The sequence below is a fragment of the Girardinichthys multiradiatus genome, chromosome 20 (assembly GCF_021462225.1).
Source record: "Girardinichthys multiradiatus isolate DD_20200921_A chromosome 20, DD_fGirMul_XY1, whole genome shotgun sequence".
Lineage (NCBI taxonomy): Eukaryota > Metazoa > Chordata > Actinopteri > Cyprinodontiformes > Goodeidae > Girardinichthys > Girardinichthys multiradiatus.
Genome location: NC_061812.1, coordinates 30,602,502 through 30,622,369, shown reverse-complemented (window position 1 = coordinate 30,622,369; position 19,868 = coordinate 30,602,502). Strand labels below are relative to the sequence as shown.

Here is a 19,868-nt window from a genome sequence, read left to right as displayed (position 1 = left end):
TAAAATAAATATTTCATCATTTAGTTCATGCCATCTAGTCTGCCAATAACATTGCATTTCTGTCAGCATGTACTTTTTAATCCTTAGGCCTAATTTAACACATGGATATTTATTTTTTAAGAATATTTAGGTTTATTGCATTAATAGACTGTTTTCCTTTTAGAGGAGTATATATGGCCTGTAGCTTACTTGCACCCCTGGTTGCAAAAGATACAACTCTCTTGTCTTCAGACCATGGCTAAAGGTCAAGTCTCAAGTCTTTATAGTGCAAATCAAGTCTTGAGTCTTTAAAAAGCAAATCCTAGTCAAATCTCTTATCTTTAGAGACTCAGTCCAAGTCTCAAGCCCTCGAGATGCGAGACAAAGTCAAGTCCTCGGTCTTTAGAGAGGGATTTTAAGTCAAATCTTTAGTCCTTTGAGAGCATGAGTCCAGGTCAAGTCTTGAGGGTTTCGAGTGCGAGTACAAGTCAAGTCTTGAGTCTGTAGTATGTAGCTGCATGTCAGGTTTTTAGTCTTTGAAGCCCAAGTCAAAGTCAGTTGTCAAATCTTTAAAGTTAAAGTCAAGTCTCAAATTGAGAGAAATCTGTGTGGTCATTAGTATGATGCCACAACTAAGATGAATATAAATTAAAAACAAATGTTTCTTGCTAATAAATCAAACACAGACTTTCGCAAGAGAATATTCACATCTTTGTCAGAGTTGCGGTCTCTGGCTTGCTGAGCTGCTTCCTTTTACTCTTTAAAGTGGATGGAGGTCTTTAGAATGTAAACAAGTCCAAGTCAAGTCTCAAGACTTTAAAGAGAATGAGTCCAAGTCAAGTCTTAGGTCTTTATAGCAGTAGTCAAATGCTTGACTCAAGTCTTAGGAGCAGAAATCCAAGTCAAATCTTGACTGTAGATAAAAGTTGAAATTTATTTAGTGAATTAGGCCTCACAGTCTGTTTTGGACACACTGGCACAAAATGACATTTTCTGGGATTCGGTATGTGCACCTTTTTGAGACTGTATGACATTTTATGAGGATAATATAAATTCAGACTTTTGTCTGACATCTGTCCTATGACCTTCTGGTTGTGGCGTTGAGAAATTGTGCCAAACTATTCATAAGGCTAGTGACTGTGAAAAGAGCCCATGCAGTTGTTTATGTGATGATCATATAAGTAGTCTACTCTAATGTGAAAAAAACATGCAGAAGCTCAAACCTGTTCAGATAAATTATAATGATTTGCAGGACAAATACAAATGAGTCACTAATTAAAGGTTTCTCCTAATTTCTGAGCAGGACCGAGGCTGCCTGTCTTGGCCTGTTATATGAATTGCATAAAAGTGAGCTATGGTGGATGTAAATCCCCTCCCTGGCCCTGGGGACAGGTCTGAGGATCCTTACCAGCCCCTCCTCCCCGGGTCGCAGCGAGGTAACTGCCAGGTCATTGCCGCTCTCATCAAAGGCGTTGATGTCGATTCCCCAGTTGGTGTGGGGCTGTTTAAACCAGTTCTGCAACACATGCTTGAAGTCAATGCTTTGCCAGTGGCCGACCCTGGAGTTGAGCTCTATCTTGAGAGAGCGGATGCGGATGTGACGGCTGCCTTGTTCCGTGACAGGCTTCAATCGCAGGATCTGCAGATAGACGGTGGAGGTCTGCTGCAGCGGTCGCAGATACACCCACAGCTGGGCCTTCAGCACCTTAGTGAACATAAGTTTAGGGCTGAACTTGAAGAAGCAGCAGCTGGGCTTCCCGTTCACCTGCACCAGGGGCTCCGCTGTGGAACAAAAGAAAGACCTGTTTTGAATTTGCAAGTAGGGTACAATAAGATAAAAGTATAAATGTGAATATCCTTTATGGAAGTGGGTGCCTCTGATTTGGTCATGCAATTATTTTATTTACTCATAACTGCTTATCTTTAGTGTGCTAAAGCAATTAGTAAGATAAAGCAATTATTTCAATCAGCTCACTGATTTGATCAGGTAAGGCTACAGGAAGCGGAGGGGCTCAGTGCCGCTTAATGCAGCGCTGCTGCCAGAAGACGTGCGACAATTTGACTAAATTTGAATGGATCAGGGTTGCACGGTGGCACAGTTGGTGGCACTGTTGCCTTGAAGCAAGAAGGTCCTGGATTTGACTCCCGGCCGGGGGTCTTTCTGCATGGAGTTTGCATGTTCTCCCCATGCATGCGTGGGTTCCACTGTCCAAAGACATGCCTGTTAGGTTAATTGGTCTCTCTAAATTGCTCTTAGGTGTATGAATGAGTGTGTGCATGGTTGTTTGTGTTTTGCCCTGCGATGGACTGGCGACCTGTCCAGGGGGTACCCTGCACCCATAGGCTGCCGGAGATAGGCACCAGCTTCCCCGCAACCCACTGTGGAAGAAGCGGTAGAAAATGACTGACTGAATGAATCAGTTTGTATCAATTTTTGAGGCAAATGAGTATCTTTGACTAAATAATTTTTCTAGTATTGATTATCTCAAAATATCAATTACATTGACAAACCGAGCACACATACAGCATACTGCAATGAAATGCTCAAAATTTAAATGATTATCAAATTTTGCAGGTTTGTACTCATCTTATAAAGCCTTGGACTCTTGTGAAAACTGACCATGAAGACCAGGAAAAAATAAACAATAGGTTGCTGATGCTTTTTATACATAAAGACTTGTTATCTCCTGCAAACATATGTTTTGAGCTTTTTCCTAGGAAGTAAAATCTTCCTCATCATCATCTGCATAAAGTAGAAAAGAATTATACCTCAGAAAATCAGACTGTTGTATGTAATGAAAATTAACCAAGAATGTCTTTTTTGAATGGACCAAAACAAGATGCAGGCTGGAGATCATTACTCAGAGAATCAGCCTAGAAATGGGTAGTAACTCTGGAGAAGCTGTGGCAAATCCAAAGTTTAAGTGGGATGATTTGTTGACAGGGTTATTATTAGTTGTGCCTTTCACAAATTAGCTATTTATGAAAGAGTGACAAAAGAAAGCCATCTTCCCCAAGTAGGGGACACAGCAAACATGTGAGGCCCGTATTTCAGAAAACCAACACTGCTCCTAGTTTTGAACACACTATGCTCCCAGTGAAACCTCGTGGTGGCAGCATCATGCTGTGGAGATGCCTTTCTTCAGCAGGAAGCTTATCAAACCTGATTTGAAGATGGATGAAGGTAAATCCAAGACAGCTCTCGAAGAAAACTTGTTAGAGGCGGAAAAAGACTTGAGACTGGAAAATTTGCCTTCCAGCAGGACAACTACTGGCTTAGATCAAAGAATATTCATGTGCTAGAATGGTCTAAGCAAAATGCCGATCTGTAAGAAGACTTGAAAAGGGATGTTTACAGATAGTCTCCTTCAAAACTGACTGAGCTTGAGCTACTGTATCTTGCAAAGAAGAATTGGTAAATATTTTAGTGTCTGGATGTGCAAATCTGGTAAAGACAACCTTAAAATACTTGTAGCTGAACGTGCAGTGAGGTGTGGTTTTAAAAATTTTATTCGGGGGTCTGAAAACAAATGCTTAACTCACTTTTCTAATTTTTGTCCTTTTCTTCCTACTTTACAATTGTGCAGTACTTGTGCAAAAAGTGTGACCTACTAGATCACTATGGAACCCAAAACACTTCAAGTAGAGGACCAAAGCCATGGGTCGCACGTTTAAACCCCTACACCACCAGTGCTGCGCCCTCATCCATCCATTCCTAAACCCACCTGTGAGGGTTATGAACCTATCATAAGACCAGGGAGTACTTCCTGGTCTTATGATGAGTCCAAGACACAATACAACGGATAAGTAGCCATCCACACACATGCACACCAAAACAATTAAGAACTTACAACTAAACAGCATTAAAGTTTCTGGACTGTGTAAGGAAACCATTGCACATGGTGAAAAACCATTTACAATGTTGTACAGCAATGAGTTTTGTTTCCTCATGCACTTGGGGCAAAATGTATATTTGAATGTATATTTTTCATTTAGATCATAAACCCAAAGCTACAACTATAGCATCCTCCTCAATAACAGGCACCTCTGGGAAGGATGTGCAAAAAACCTTAAAATAAACTCATCTCTTGACGCTGTATCACTTCACATTTAACCAAAATATTTACGTATATTTATTCAGTCCCATGTTAAGAAATTTTTATTTTTAACAAGCTAGCAATGCACTCCAAATATTTTTACAATATAAATGTAACCAAAGGACTTTTGTGATATATATTTTACTTTTTAAATTGATTTGAGCATCTAAGAACTTTTAATTAGCATTTCATGACTTTCCTGAAGTAAAAATATGATGTGATACAAAGGCACATTTTGCTTAGTCACTCTTCACATGCGAAAGACAGGAATACCCATTGTTTAATTAAGGCAGATGTGAATGCTGATCTTCACAGGTTGGTTGTGACTACAAATGAATAATCTTTTTGCCTAAACTACTGCCCACCAGGTCCATATTTAAAAGTTTAAAACAACTGAAACTGTGATAAACAAATTTGGAGAAGGACCCATGTGTATCTTGCCACAATTCAAAGTGAGCTGGATGGTAAAGGACTTAAAGGAAAATTTGCCTGTGAAATAAAAAGGTTTTGTGGACATTTTTGCTGAACTGTGGCTACTAACATCTTTGTTGTTTGGCTGGAGAAGCACCCTTTTATTTTGTCATGTTATCTTCTGTTTATACTCCCTTACAAATCCAACAAGTGTGAGAATGCAGTGACTGTGTAATTAAAGACAAGCAAAATAATATGTGTTAGTTTTTGCAGTTTGATATTGTAAAACAGTAATGTATTTTATTCAGAGCACTGTTGTTTTTAATATACTTCTGTCTATTTGCACGAAAGCTGCTGCATCCTACATATGCACATGGGTCGGTTTTTTGGTCCATTTAATGAGGGTACATTTGTGATGACTTTAAGGTTGGAAAACAGAACCATTTGCATATTAAAACAAGAATCAGTAATGGTGGCCAGTGGCCAGATGGTAACCTTAGATTCCCATGGGTCAGCCCTAATGAAATGGACTACCCTGAAATTAAATCAAGCAGAAATAAAACATCTTAAGTTTTATTCCTTTTTTTCCTCCAATGCCTGCCTTTTGTTGGAAATATATTGTGGTTGTGGAGTCAGAGTTATGTCAGAGAACCCTTGAACAAAGATTTATTCCTGTCATGATCCACGGCTTGGGCATTTCTGTGATTTGTGCCACATGTCAGATCTGCATATGGTTCATTTACATAGACCTCCATCTGATTTAATGTCCTCCATTCGTTGAATTCATACATTCATTTCCATGTAAAGTGTTCGTTTATTTAGGGAAATGTATTCTGTATCTCTCTGGCATAATAATGTTGGCAACACAGTACAATAGACTAGTTATGCCATTATTTTCTCGGTGAACATTTGACAAATCAAATTTGGACCCAAACAAAAAACAAAAACAAAGGAGAAGAAAGCAAAAGCAAAGATAAACCATTTATTTTGTAAAGTAGTTGCTTTTATTAATCCTATTAAAAAAGAAGGGAAATCTGTGTGGATCTGTCAATCACAGTTTAATCTGAGGTTGCTCAGGCAACCTGCAAATGCTTCCTGGATCAAAAGGTCATTTGGCACCTCAGCCTAGTTAAGAAATGGGATCAGGGGTCAAAACTGTCAGCCTCTTTACATCTCGGGGGTGCTGTGGGGGTGGAGGGGAGGGCAACTCTAACAGCCAGATTGAGTTTGAAGGTCAAGGTCAACCCTATGGTGACGGTAATATGTCTTTCTTCATATCGTGCCTGTTCACCAGAGAATCACTCAAAACCTTAAAAGAAACGTGTGCTGAATCAGTGATGGCTTTTTGTTTCGTTTTGATAAGGGTGGAGATTTTCCAGCCAATAGTAAATTGTTTATCAGAACAGAACACGGTACTCAGATTTTTTGGTTTGTTTTTCTAATCTAAACAAGTTTTGTACTTGAAATATGGGCATGCAATCAGGGATATAAATTGTCCTCTGCACTGAATAAGGGCCAAACCAGGGACAGACGTGACCCTTCAGCCCATACTTCCAAGCACAGTCATTAGTGAGTGTAAATTATACAGTGTCTCACGCTGAACAAACAATATGTCAATGTTCTCATCTGTTAGTAGGTTGCTGAGGTCGCAGCAATTAACGTGGCCAGTGTTGTGTTTGCTCATCGGGACAAAACTGGGAATGAATGATTCTGCAGTTTGCTTTTGGGTTTCTACTTTTGGGGACAGCAGCTTATCTTTTTGCCTGCAGTTTTCGTTTTTTTCCCCTGGGTTCATATAAAAAAAAAAGAAAACTCCAAAGAGACGGAGTGGTTCAGCTCTGCCTGACGAAGTAACTTGAGAAAGCAGAGCCTGTTTTGTAGTGATCCAATTCAGGTCCCTGGTTATTAAACACACCTGCTCTGCACATGAGCTGGGTCATGTTAAACAATGACTGCATTGATACGGGAAATCAATTTGTGCCTTTATAGATCCTGTAAACGTACAGGCTCGAGGCACAGATGAATGCCGGCAGCTTAATTACACTTTACATCTTGGCGGAGCAAGCCACTTGTGGCAAAACAGCAACGTTAGCTTGTAAAGCACAGAGAACCGAGGGAACATTTGATCCTTCCATCTGAACCTACTCTCTTTTGCAACAAGAACATATATTCAGGGGAAAGCCTGGGGTGGGTGGGGGGGGGGGGGGGGGGTGCTTTTTATGGCTTAATTTCCTGCTAAATTTGCTAAGTTCCAGCTCAGTACTGTAATACTTTATTTGGTCCATGATGCAAAAGTAAAGATGTTCAGCACCACCTGCTGGATTAACATAATCTCTCTTCTGACTAGGGATGCAATGATATAAAAATTGCATGTCATGATTTTTGTGGGTAAATTCATTATGGTTATAGATGTAATAACAGTTTTGATTAAATGTGCTAAAAATGTGCAAGTTTTGTATTACAGACTGAGGCATAAATATTACCACTATTAACATCACTACTGTTATCATTAATAGTAGTAGTACCAATGTTTTAATGGCACTTAGTGCCTACCATTCAGCACTAAGTGGTAAAAGAAAATGGAAAGACAAAAAAAGTAAAAAACATATCTGATCCAACAATAGGGATGAGGATGACGGTGGTAATTAAATGCAAGACAATTTAGCACAGTCTGACAAGGGCTGAAGGCTGAAGCATCAGCTACCTTTCTTAAAAATCATAGTAGTAGCTAACACTTTATGCTATGCAAACATCAGGTTAAAGTGGAACTAAACCCCATGTAAAAGAATAACTCCGCCCCCAGAAAAATTTGTTAAAATGCCACCAAAGTGGGCAGTGCCAAGAGACACTGAGGGGCACGACAAAGAGACATTGAGGGGCACAGCTAAGTGTGGGGATGAGCGGAGGGGATTAAGCGGGGATTTGGTCAGGAAGACAAGGAAAATTGACAACCATCTTAATTTGCCAAATTTAAACATGGAGAGTGAGCAGAGCAACGCTGGTAGTTTCACCATGGATAGATCTCTCTTAACCTCACAAGAGGTTAAGAGAGGCTTTATGGAGCCCAGCGGGCCTGACCCTTATCAGTTCGAGCCACTGACTCCATGCACTGACTCAGCGATGCCCGAAGCCGCTACAGGGTTGTGTCGGACTGAAATGGTTTCCGGGGACTATGACATAAGCATGTACCAACCTGTACTGTTTGAAACAATAGAAAACTTCAATTGCAGTAACCACCATTCAACCCAAAGAGGGCAGCACTAAGATGGTTTTAGGACAAATATTGCAGAATTAAACAAGTTTACATGAAATTTAACAAAATAGCACATTAACATAAAGCTAGCACACTTAAGGCCCAGTTTAGACAGTTTATCTGCAGAGAAAAGTTGATTTAGGATTTAGTTCCACTTTAACATGTTATAATTTGCTAAACCACAAACAATAGCATGCTAGCTATACTAAGGCTGCATCATATGCTAGCATTCACTAATATGCTAGCAATAGCTAGCATGTTAGCTAACAGTTTTACTAAAATCTGAGAAATAGCCTACCTGTAAACAAATCATTTCGAACCCATTTACTTCAACCATGCCATATTAGTTAATATTAAATGCATAAAAATGATCATATCTCATTTGAATTGTATTTCACTTGTTTGTTGTTATCTGAAAACTTTGTATTATACTCTACTCCCATTTGTTTTGGTTCTGATCCCCATTTGGGCCAGCTGACAGTATGACAAATTCCGACCCATAATCGACTTCCTGTTGATAGATATATTTGAATCATAAAATCACCTTTTCTTACCGTAAACCATGAAAGAATATAGAAAACTACAAAGCAGATGTTAAAAAGAATCCCTGGCAAGTACAAATTGACACACAGTCAATACCTGAAAAAAAAAAATGGCCACAAGATGACTAAAACCACAAAATGCAAAAGGGTAAATGACGAGCTACAGTGCTGTAAGCAGATAAGTCATGCAGTTTCCTTCTGCATGTAATAAGGACAAAAATGTTTTCAAAAACCCTTCCTTATACCTACAGGTATAAATTCTAAAACATGCTTAAATCTAACACTTGGTGTTCATTGGTAGCTAAAATATGACAGTTTTTCAAAGCTTTCAGAGCTATTGCTTTTGACTAATGATCAAAAACCAAGACTTTAGTATAGCAGTTGACATTCGTGTTTTAATGGTAATTTTATTCTAAAATATCATCTAAAATATGTGAACACACTCCAAGCTCAATATCATCTAAAATTATCACAGGGATCATTAAACCAGTTAATTACTTTATCCCTACTCCTGACAATATAATATAAACTCTCAGTAGAATAAGCAATCCTAATATTTAGTCAAAGCAAAAAATCCACTGACTGCTTTTTTTTTGCCAAAAAAACCCTGAATTGTTTGATATTCCTCCTCAAGTGTCTGTCGCCTGCTTCGTTATTACAGCTGCTTATTTCCCAGTGGTATAATTGCAGCATATGCAGTGCATTAATTTTACTGCCAACACACAGCAGGCCTGCAGGTGGGCCTATCAAACATCTGGTTTAGTCCCTGGGTACCTGTGTTCCATAGTTTGCCTCCTATACATGCATGCAAGGGGAGGCATATAGAATATAGGGGTTTTATTCACAGCGCCATCTGTTCGTTTTCATACAATCGCAGCCCATTTAAATGGTTTTAGCTGTAATGTCACTGAGGCGTAGATGAGAACGGAGCTAGTTAAACTGTTGAAAACAGATGGATGGGGGCAGTTGAGTAATACAAGCTGGCTGTTCAAACGTGATACATTCTTAATGAATTAATTATTAATTAAAATAGTTTTTCGCAAGCATTTTTAGTGTTTATATGAATGGTCTGTTGGCTGTTGCTGTGACCAAATCTTCTGTTGCTGTCAGCTTTTTCCAATAAAAACCAAAATGAATGATACATTTGTGTCAATGTGAATGATCAAGTAGTTCCTGTGACTAAATTAATCTAAAATATCTTAAGATATTGGAAAATGTTTTAGACCTCGATTTACCATGCAACTGAAGTGCAATACAATGTACTTTGACCAAACTTTGCAGGCTAGGGTGAAAAGAAAAGGCCAATCAGGTAAAAACACAGCTCAGATGGTGCAGGGAGATAAATTCTTTTGTTAATACCCAAATGGATAATGCATAATGGCACAATCCTAGATAGGAGTTTCATTTGCATATATATTTATAATTTCTTTTCTTAATGGGAAATGCAAATGTGCCATTTTGCGGCAAATGTGTGTGTTTGGGACTCTTCACATTGAATAAATGTGACTCTAGGGTATCCCCACGCAGCTCGGCATATTAATCATCGTGACACGTTCACGACCCTTCTAATAAGACAGGGGCCACGGCAAACCCCCTCAAACATCCCATCCAACCCCAGCCCCACTCCGTCTTTGTCTCTCAGCCGGTCCCAAGGGAGAGGAGAGGATGGTGGGGGAGGCCGAGCTTGAGCTGAGGATGGAGGGGTGGAGGGATGTTGGGGGGGTATGTGTTTGTGTGTGTGTGAGAGACAGCGTGTGTGTGAAGTTAGACCCCTTCATTCAAAAGTCTCCCATGGGACAATGGCAGGCACAAGACTCCTATTAGGACTGAGCACGGTAGCCCCCCAGGAGCAACAAAAGACACCTCCTAATGCTCCCTGTTCTAATTCAGTGAACACGCACACTTGGAAACAGGCAGCCCCACATAAACACACAACATACATGGCCTCCAAACTGCTTTCAGCAGTGAACACACTCCAAGCTCATTGTTTTAATGTTACATATGTTTGTATTATCAGGACGTTTGCTGGGCAGCGGGACAGGAAGAGGAGTGAACTGCAGTAAGGTGGACAGCTGGACAGCATGAGGCATGCTGGGGTGTCACTGCTACTGTTTGTGTGCATCCACACGCATGCAAAACACAATGTGGTTCTCTGTCACAAGCAGAACCTTGCACATACTTTACATATGCTAATAAATGACAAGCACATCCAAATGGCTTTCATTAAACTAAATTAACTTTTTAGACCATTTGCATTTTATTCCACAAAGAAGTAAGCAAAATGATTTTTTTGAATAGAATAATTCAGCTGAAACAAGAATGATTGCACTTTTGTTATACTGATGCTCATTGGCTTCTAAGTCATGCAAATCTCTTCAGTGATATTTGTTCTAAAAATATTAAAGCATGCCTTTAATTTAGGTTTCAAATGGCATGCATCTTCAAAGCAATGCATCTTAAAACTTCTGTGTAGCTAATAATGGATCTCAATAATGCATTTGACAAAGTTAATCATGTACTGATAAACTGGAAAACTGAATAGGATTGTCTGATTCTGTGTTAGACTGTTTCAGATCTTATTTAGCAGACTGCCAACAAATATCACATGGGGTTCCTCAAGGCTCCATTCTCAGTTCACTTTTATTCAACATCTACATGATCCCCCAGATCACATATTCCTACAACATCTCTCTCTATATATGCTGACTACACACAATTTTAGATTCCTGTATCACCACATGACCACAATCCATTATAATCACTGAGGCAGTGTGTTCATAATACCAGTAAGTGGATGGGCCAGAATTTCCTCCAACTTACTGCAGAAAACACAGAAGTCATTGTTTTTGGTCCCAACAATGCATGATCATAGATTAGGTCTCAACTACACACAGTGAGGCTAAAGATCATAGAGAATGCAAGAAACTGGGATTTTTGGGCTCAGACCTCCCTAATAATGGCCACATAACATCTATTACTAAATCAATTCCCTGTCACCCTAAAATCATTAGAATAAAGGGTTTTCTTACACAGATAAACTGGTGTATGCTTTTATTTTTAATAGGTAAGGGTACTGTAATGGATTCTTTGCTGGTCTCTGTAAAAAATCAATTAGGCAGCTGCAGCTTATCCAAAATGCTGTTGCCAAAGTCCTGACCAACATCATATCACAATAGTCTTTAAATCATTGCACTGGCCCCCGGTTTGTAACTTAAAATAGTTTTCATGATCTATAAGGCATTGCATGGTCTAGGGCCTAAATACATTTTAGAGTTTTCTGTGAACCACGTAGACCCCTAAGGTCAGCAGAGACCTGCTCATTCAGTATTCCTAGGAGTAGAACTAAAAACGAGGCTGCATTTACTGTAGTTTCTTTGCTCCTTGACTCTGGAACAAACATCTTGAAAACCTGAGATGTGCAGAAACTGTTGGCTCTTTTGAATCTGAACAGAAACATTCCTGTTAACTGTAGTTAACCCAATGAAGTCTAATTAATTTTATAGTTATTTCTTTGTTTATTAAATTTACTATTATTCATTTAATGCATTTCTTGTTTTCAATGTAGTTTTCATTATTGCTGTTACTTTATTTTTTTCTAAAGCTCTTTGAATTACATTGTGCATAAATGATAGTTTACAGATAAACTTGCCCTGCCTTATGCCCTAACCAACACTGAAATAATGTACATTTTTATTGGAGAAGTTTTCTAAGTCTCTTATTCATAACGACAAAATTGTGTAGACAAGGCGTCGCAAGCAGGTGTGAGCATTCAGGGGAGAATGAGAAACAGCTGAGAAGAAGTAAGGCAGGGAGCTGAGGGGAGGAGATTAATGAACACAGTTGCTGAACAGAGAACCACAGAAACACTAAGAAGAATCCAACAGATATATAAATATTAATGTACAAAGAATATGGGAATTAACTAATAAACTAATACACAAAAGCATGAACTAAAATAACAACACCTTGAGAACATAAACAGCAGAAAACAGACATGAAGGAAACCTATTCAAGAAACTCCTATCAGAAATAAACCAAACACTTTGTTTCTGATAGGAGGCCACACAGGCATCAAATTAATGCAAGATGTTCATCATTCTTGAAATAATAATAATAATAATAATTTCTATTTCATTTAAGGTTTAATAAAAAAGACGTGAAAATAATTGTATATCTTTCTTAAAAATCTGTGGAATAAACGTTTTGCCATCAAATACTTCTTATAATTTGTGTCCAGCTCCACTGGTCTTTTTGATGATTGAGTTCCAGGTCTTATATTTTTAGGTCTCTTTTTGGTTGGGCTGCTTCAAAACGTTAATGGTAATTCCAGTCAGAAGTAATTGGTGGGAAAATTAAAAGATCACTTTTGACCTATATCTGACAGGAGTATGAATACGTTTGGGCTTAACTTCTGATGTATCTTTTATGAAAAACATCAGAAGTCTACGCACAAGGCTTTTCTAAATCACCCCACATTACAAGTGCGTTACAACAACACACTTTAAAATATGGAAACTGCTGTCGTCTGAGATTCTTTACAGTGAGGAAAATCAGGATTGGAAAATTCAGAACATGAAGGATGGATTAATTTTCTTTACTAGTTGCTTTGGTTTAACATCTTAAAACTGCTGTACTACTGCTTGTTTTGGCAAGCAATTCTTATTGTTATAACTTGTGTTTTAATGTTTCTGTATTGACACAAAAAACATTAAAAAAAACTAAACATAAAATTGCCATCGAGCAGGGGTGGGTAGTGACTAGTCACATTTACTCAGTTACATTTACTTGAATAACGTTTTGAAAAAAAAAAAAGCTTTTAGGAATAGTTTTTACTTTTACTTGAATAATATTATTTTTGAAGTAACGCCACTCTTACTTTAGTAAAATCTTTGGCTAATTTCTGGTTACTTCATTGAATGAAGAACAAGCTTGTTTTAAACCAAAATGCACCAGACACAGAACGACAGTTAATGTTTATGTTAAAATGAGTATTTTTGCTTCTACACAAGTTTTGATGTTTATATGGTACTTTCTATCCACTGAGTCTGCTGTGGCAATTGGAGATCAAGTGAATACACATTAAAAAGAAGATATTGTCCCTGGAGGTTCTGTACCCTGTTCTAACATACATGCATTACCTACTGTAAGTACTGGTTTCATAAGTTTGATGTTGAAAACATTTGATTTGGAAAAGTGTTTCATCTGCCTGAATTTGTTATTTTGCATTTATTGTATGGTTGTTTTTATTTTAGTCTTTAAAAACCCAGCATTTGCACGTAACTTTATATTTTGTTCTGTCTGATAACATAATTTTCAGCTCTGGCACTGATACACATTGAGTTTGTTTCTCTGCTGCTCTTTGGCAGATTTATTTTTTAAAAGATACTATTAAACATTGTTGTTTCATATGCACAATGTGTAGTTGAGGACAGTGTGACAGCAGAGAGTGTAGCCATGTCACTGTACTGTAGCATACTGCTTTTGATGAAAGTGGACAGGACATCAAGGCTGATGATGAAAATGGTGTCCATGGTTCTGACACTTTATTGTGTAGGTGCTGTTAAATGGAAATTGTTATACTAGAAGAACTTTATAAGCTTGTTGCTGGTTACTTAGAGAAGTACAGATATGCTGAATAAAAAAATTGTTGAGTTTATTTGAAGTAGAGTCACATGGAGTACCTATGAACATTTACTTTCTGCATGCAAATTTAAATAATAAAACTGCTTTGTTTTGAAGTCAGCTGCTTTCATTTAATACTATTACTACTGTGGAATATTGCAATGACTAAACATTTATTTCGACTGACCATCGTTTTGCTGACTTTTTTTCGAGTAACACCCAATCCTTGTGAGCTATAGCATCTCAGTCACTCACTCCATTAAGTGTGGAGATTGAGGGCATGAAAAATCCATCTAATGTACCATAAATATTTTTTGCCATGCAGAATATGTATGCAAATGAAATGTAACATTGTAACAAATATGGCATCCAAGTAGACAGTATATAGTGAAGCTCTACCAAAAATCAGTTTTATATTATATGATATATTATATATTATAATATCAGTATTATAATATATGTTTTTAGAATAGCAGAGTTCAGAAAATGAGTCCCCCTTAATAGTCAGATGGACCTAAGGAAAAACAAATACTCATCCCTGGGACAGACAGTGGTCTTAGACTGAAGGATCAGAGGAAATGTATAATGGAGGAGTCAGGCAAAATACGACTACTACTAAAGAATGTTTTTTTATTGTTTAAGATGGGAAAAATTCCCACTGGAATCTTTTCTTTCTTGCTGTGAAAATTATTCTCTGCTGCCCAAAAACAAGATCTATCTGGGTGCTGTCCATTTGAGGTAAGATACCCACATTTACAAAAGTTAAATCTTTACTGAAATATATCTGTAATACATGACATATTTCCTGAAGCACAAATGTTGGAAATACATAAAAAAGATTACTTTTTGTCATGATCTGGTGTGTGCATGTGATTATGAAAATGGGTTGTGAGTTTCTGTCAACATAGAGGATCTCTGTGTCTCTGCTGACCTGTATCTACCTGAAAAACATTTCTGAACATAGTTTAAGTGTTTAACTTATCCGCCTCAAGCTCAGATCTTCTCTTTTTGTGCCTTTCAGGTTGTATCTCTTCTGGTGTTTTTCACACCACTTCAAGCCACGTCTACAAGCTATTGCTCGACAGGTCTCTCCAGAGACTTCTCCACAGTCTTCCACTAAAGCTTCAGCATCCTCAGCCATCATTTGCCTGCTTGCTCTCCAACCCACCTCGTTCAGATCACAAGCCTTCATCAACTTCCCTCTCAGCGAAACTCATCTTAAAATGAAACCTCACAAAAAGACGCCTGCACTATTGGATTAATACCAGGACCTTGACAATCTCCACTAATCATCCAACGTTGACAAACTCAGTAAGCCACTCTCTGTGTAATAACCTGCATTTCATGCCGTAGCTCCGGCTTTATCTATCGTTCCTCTTTTTCCCCAGACACTGTCGAAGCACGTTGTAGAAGTCACCCTGTTGCATTTGCACCCGGGTTAAAAATAAATGTTTTAAGATTGAGTCTGTCTCTGAGTTTGATTCTGCATATGGGCCAAGAAACGGCCTAGAATCATGACACTTTTCTTTCCATTTGAAAATAAATGTGGTTGAAAAGGGAAAGTTGTTTAGATGTCTACTGATGTTTTAAAGTGGTTGAAAAGTTGTCAGGTTTTTAAAAAAATGGAATTTGGGCAGTCTCCAATAAGCTCTCAAAACTTCGTCCTCAATGTCTTTGTTCACACAAAATTTGGAAACGACACCAGGCTCAGTCCTATTTTCAACTTATATTTCTGAACAAAACAAGGGCAATGACCGGCCAACTAGAGGGTGACACGGGAGTGGATTTTCTCTCCTGTCCCATCCCGCTCCCACAGAAAAATGTCTTGTCCCATCCCAATCCCAGGCCAGCATAACAAAAAAAATCCTGTCCCGTCCCACTCCTGGTAAATTGACTCCCACTCCCATCCCGCCCCTATTTAGAACGACTCCCACTCCTGTGCCACTCCCATTTTTGTTTTCTTCATTTAGTCTTTTGGCAATTTCTTTGGAGGACCAGTTAGGTCCCTGTTTTTAGCTGTAGTAAAGGCCAGTTAACGTAAAAAGAATAATAATGAAGACATAATAAAATATTTAACAAGGAAACAGACCATGCCTATCTTAGCTGAATAAACAAAATGTACATGGTTGTATTTTTCTCATTTATTAAGTGATTGTTTCCTTTGAACATTTACATTACTTTTATGTTTCAAGTTGCTAAAACGAAAGAAAAATGCACCTAACAAGAGAACTGTACTTGGTGAACAAAAGTGCAAATGGCTTTACCATCACAATTTAGAAACTGTACCTCAATGGTTCACAGCCCTGGTCCTCAGGGACCCCTTCCCTGTAAGTTTTAGATGTTTGTCTGCTCCAGAACACCTGATTCAAATTCTGACATGACCTCCTATACAGGCATCAAGAATGGAGGGTCAAACTGGACAAAATTAATACAATAAAATCATTAAATAAATAAATGTTGTGAATGTCCCATAAGTGAAGTAAATGTAACATGAAAGAAATGTAACATTAAATGTGCCATTAAATTAAAGGTACCATTTATTTATTTAATTCATCATTGTAAACAATATCATGAAATAGACTATTATGCAATTAAGGGTGTATTCACACCAGGAAAGTCATTTGGTCCACTTGTTTGGTCTGGACCAAAAGTTAACATTATTTTTTTTCATTTGGTGCGGTTTGTTTTCACATTGTACTTTTTGCAAGTGAACTATTACTTGTAAACAAAGCCACGAGGGTGACGATCATTGTTCCCATTGGACAAAAATGACGGGGGCGGGACAGAACACAGACCTGGAAATTGAGGAAAACAGCCGTAGACGTGCTGCGTTCAGCACCTCTGTTCTGCATATTTGTGTCGTTACTACAGCTGCAATATTATTGTGAGGGTGAAGAGCAGCTCATTCAACACAGACTTTGAAATGTTCCATTTATAATGTTGGAACCCCGTCGGAGAATACGTCCTGAACGCCGACGTTCTCTACGTGCAACAAGCCGGTAGTGTTGCTAAGCAACACACAGCTTATCAGGTATGATTACCTTACAACACACACCTTTGCTACCGGCTACAGTGGCTTTTTATGTCCAAAGAGACGTACGCGTTTTGTAGTTGGTTCGGATCGGGGCCGGTTTGTATTCAAACCATAAGCGAACCGCACCAGAGTCCGTTTGGAAGCGGACCGAGACCACCTCAAAAAGTGGGTCTCGGTCCGGTTGTTTGGTCCGGACCAGGGTTCGCTTGAGTGTATTCACACCTGCACAAAAGGTCCGGACCAAGAGGGGAAACGAACTCTGGTCCATTTAAAGCGGACCAAAAGTGGCAAGTGTGAATACACGTGCCACTGAATAATTAAGTATAATTTTAAAGACGACATGATATAATTAGTGGTACACTTAATATTTAATGATGTATTAAAATAAATTGTACATTTAATGATACACTCAATTGTTTTCTATTTCACAACATATTTATTTAATATTTTCCCTTGATGAAGCCTTCTATGAGGGGGGGACATGGGGGAATTTTTTTTCTTTTGCGTCCCCACGCAATACTTTTGCGTTCGCTCGCAATACTTTTGCGTCCCCACACAATAGTCTTTGCGTTATCTTGCAATACTTTGTGGGATAGTTTCCAAACCAGATAACTGCAAAAATGGAACAAACACTAAACCCGTTTTTGAGATTTATTGAGTTTTACTTTGAAATTGGCCTTAAATAAAATGATCTTCAATCAGACTTAAAGACAGTTTTTATCCACAAGCTGTCAAACTACTGAACTCTGGACCATAATACTGCACGAAACCACATCTGTGACACTTTATTTGCTTATTGCTGCTGCATGATGTGTACTTTTTTTTTGCACGCCATTAGTGCTTTTGTTTTTATCGTGATTTGAACGGTTCTTCTTATCCCAAGCATTTAATCGCATTGTTGACTGCATGTTAACCTGCGTATGACAAATAAACCATACCAATGCCATATTAGTGCTGTTTGTTTTGTGAGCAGTTTGTCAAATGTGCTGCTGTTCCAAAATGCACAGCTTTCTCAAGGTGATTAACAACTTTTGCGTGGGAACGCAAAATAAAAAAAATTCCTCTCGCGGGCTTCCGTACCTTATTTCTTAAATCTTTAGAGCACATGCGAGTAATTTTGTTGGTCAGATGAGACTTGACACATGATGGTACTTTTGGTTTGATGAAGAGATGCAGGGCTGATTCAATCCAGAATCTGCCTTACAAGTGTCCCTTAATCACCGGTGAACTTGATTACAACTAAACACGTTTTACAAGCAGCAGACTGCGTGTTAACACCGCTGCATTCAACTCTCCTGAAGTTCGGTAATATTTGCGACTTTCCTGTCAGATCTATGAGTTTAATAGATAAGTCCTTACTTCTGACTTTACGTTACAAATAGAGTTGCCAACCGTCCCTTGAAAAACGGAATCGTCCCGTATTTAGAATAAAAAGTACACGTCCCGTATTGAGCTGAAACGGGACGCACGTAGTCCCGTATTATTAGGTGGATCAAAAATCTTCACTAAAATGTCAATAGAATTAATAAATGATGGGGTGCTTTATATTTAACATTACGATAAATTCATTACCAGCCATATCCTGCTCTGTGACCAATGAGCTGACAGAATATTTCCACTCATCTCATTGGCCAGCAGGTACCGTTGCTAAGGGTAGATACAGGTGTTACGTCGATTCGCGTTTTCCCATCAGATACGGTTTCCCCAGCGTCTCCTCGCCGCTTACGCGACAAAAAAGGCCCGTGTTTATTCAGCGCTCGTAACCAGCGCATAGATAGATAGATAGATAGATAGATAGATAGATAGATAGATAGATAGATAGATAGATAGATAGATAGATAGATAGATAGATAGATAGATAGATAGATAGATAGATAGATAGATAGATAGATAGATAGATAGATAGAGTGCCTCACTACAGTCTCTCGGGAAAAGGTGAAGTGTCAGTCCACTGGAACAGCAGAGAGGTAGATGCAAGTTCTTCAGGCAGCTGACATCCCCAACATCCAGGCTATTGTACCCTTTGTCCTCAGCATCCCTTCTTCTAGTGGGTTTGTGGAAAATATTTTATCCATCATGAAAAATAAGTGGATTGATGTGAGGAACAAATGTTCTACAGAATTAATGAGAAGTGAGCTAATTGTCAGTCTAATTAATGAAATGTCCTGCTCAGAGTTTTACTCGGTAGTCCTGAAAAACAAACAACTCCTTGCAGCAGCAAGACCTCAAATGAAATATAAATGGAAAAAATAGGTTGTTTCCACATAATTCAGCACTGCAGTTTTTAGTTCACTAGTTCAATATTTTTTTCCCTACACCTGTACAGTCATGGCCTTTAAGGCACAAGTGTTTATGTTTACAACTTTTCTACAGACTTTTTGTTTGCACTAAATGCACTATTACGAAAATGTTTTGCATTATACTGTTATGCTTTTTTATATTGTTTTAAGAACCGAGGTCTTTTCAATAGTGGTTTATTTATTTTAGAAGGATATTTGTTTTTGTCTAGTAATTTTATTTTGCAAAAAGAATAAATTATTTTATAAATTGCTGTATAATTGTTTTTCCATGGATATTTGTATCAGTCAAAAACATGCATCGAATTAAACTTGGGTTCGAGTCTAATGTTTCCAAAGTAATTTCACACAAAGATAAAGGGTAAAAAAAATCACCAGGCCGCTAGAGGTGCAGACAGTGGGGTTGGATAGCCCTACCAGGAGGTGTCCCTTATTTATTTATCAAGGAGTTGGCAACCCTAGTTACAAATCCAATTTTACCACGTCCAGTTCTCCACCTGCGTTTGCTCCCTCCATTCTGAACGCAGGTGGAAAACGTATCAGAAGCACGGTTGGCTTGTGGGTCGTGTAGTTCGTTTGACTCGCATTATAGTATAGGCTTCTTGGAAAAAAAACTACACAATGGCGGCGTCG

The 19,868-nt window shown here is 38.4% G+C and overlaps 1 protein-coding gene and 1 long non-coding RNA gene across 3 annotated transcripts in view; one reads left to right on the top strand and one right to left on the bottom strand.

The window, feature by feature from the left end:
- LOC124856387 overlaps positions 1 to 15,367 on the top strand; it is a 40,256-nt gene extending 24,889 nt beyond the window's left edge. The window contains exon 3 of the long non-coding RNA XR_007035315.1: positions 14,926 to 15,367. This is a non-coding gene — a long non-coding RNA (uncharacterized LOC124856387). The remainder of the gene's footprint in view (positions 1 to 14,925) is intronic.
- Positions 1 to 19,868, bottom strand: part of gdf11 (growth differentiation factor 11) — a 40,631-nt gene that overhangs the window by 9,789 nt on the left and 10,974 nt on the right. For both annotated transcript variants that reach the window (XM_047346760.1, XM_047346761.1), the window contains exon 2: positions 1,388 to 1,761. In XM_047346760.1, the coding sequence (XP_047202716.1) occupies positions 1,388 to 1,761 (374 nt within the window). The remainder of the gene's footprint in view (positions 1 to 1,387; positions 1,762 to 19,868) is intronic.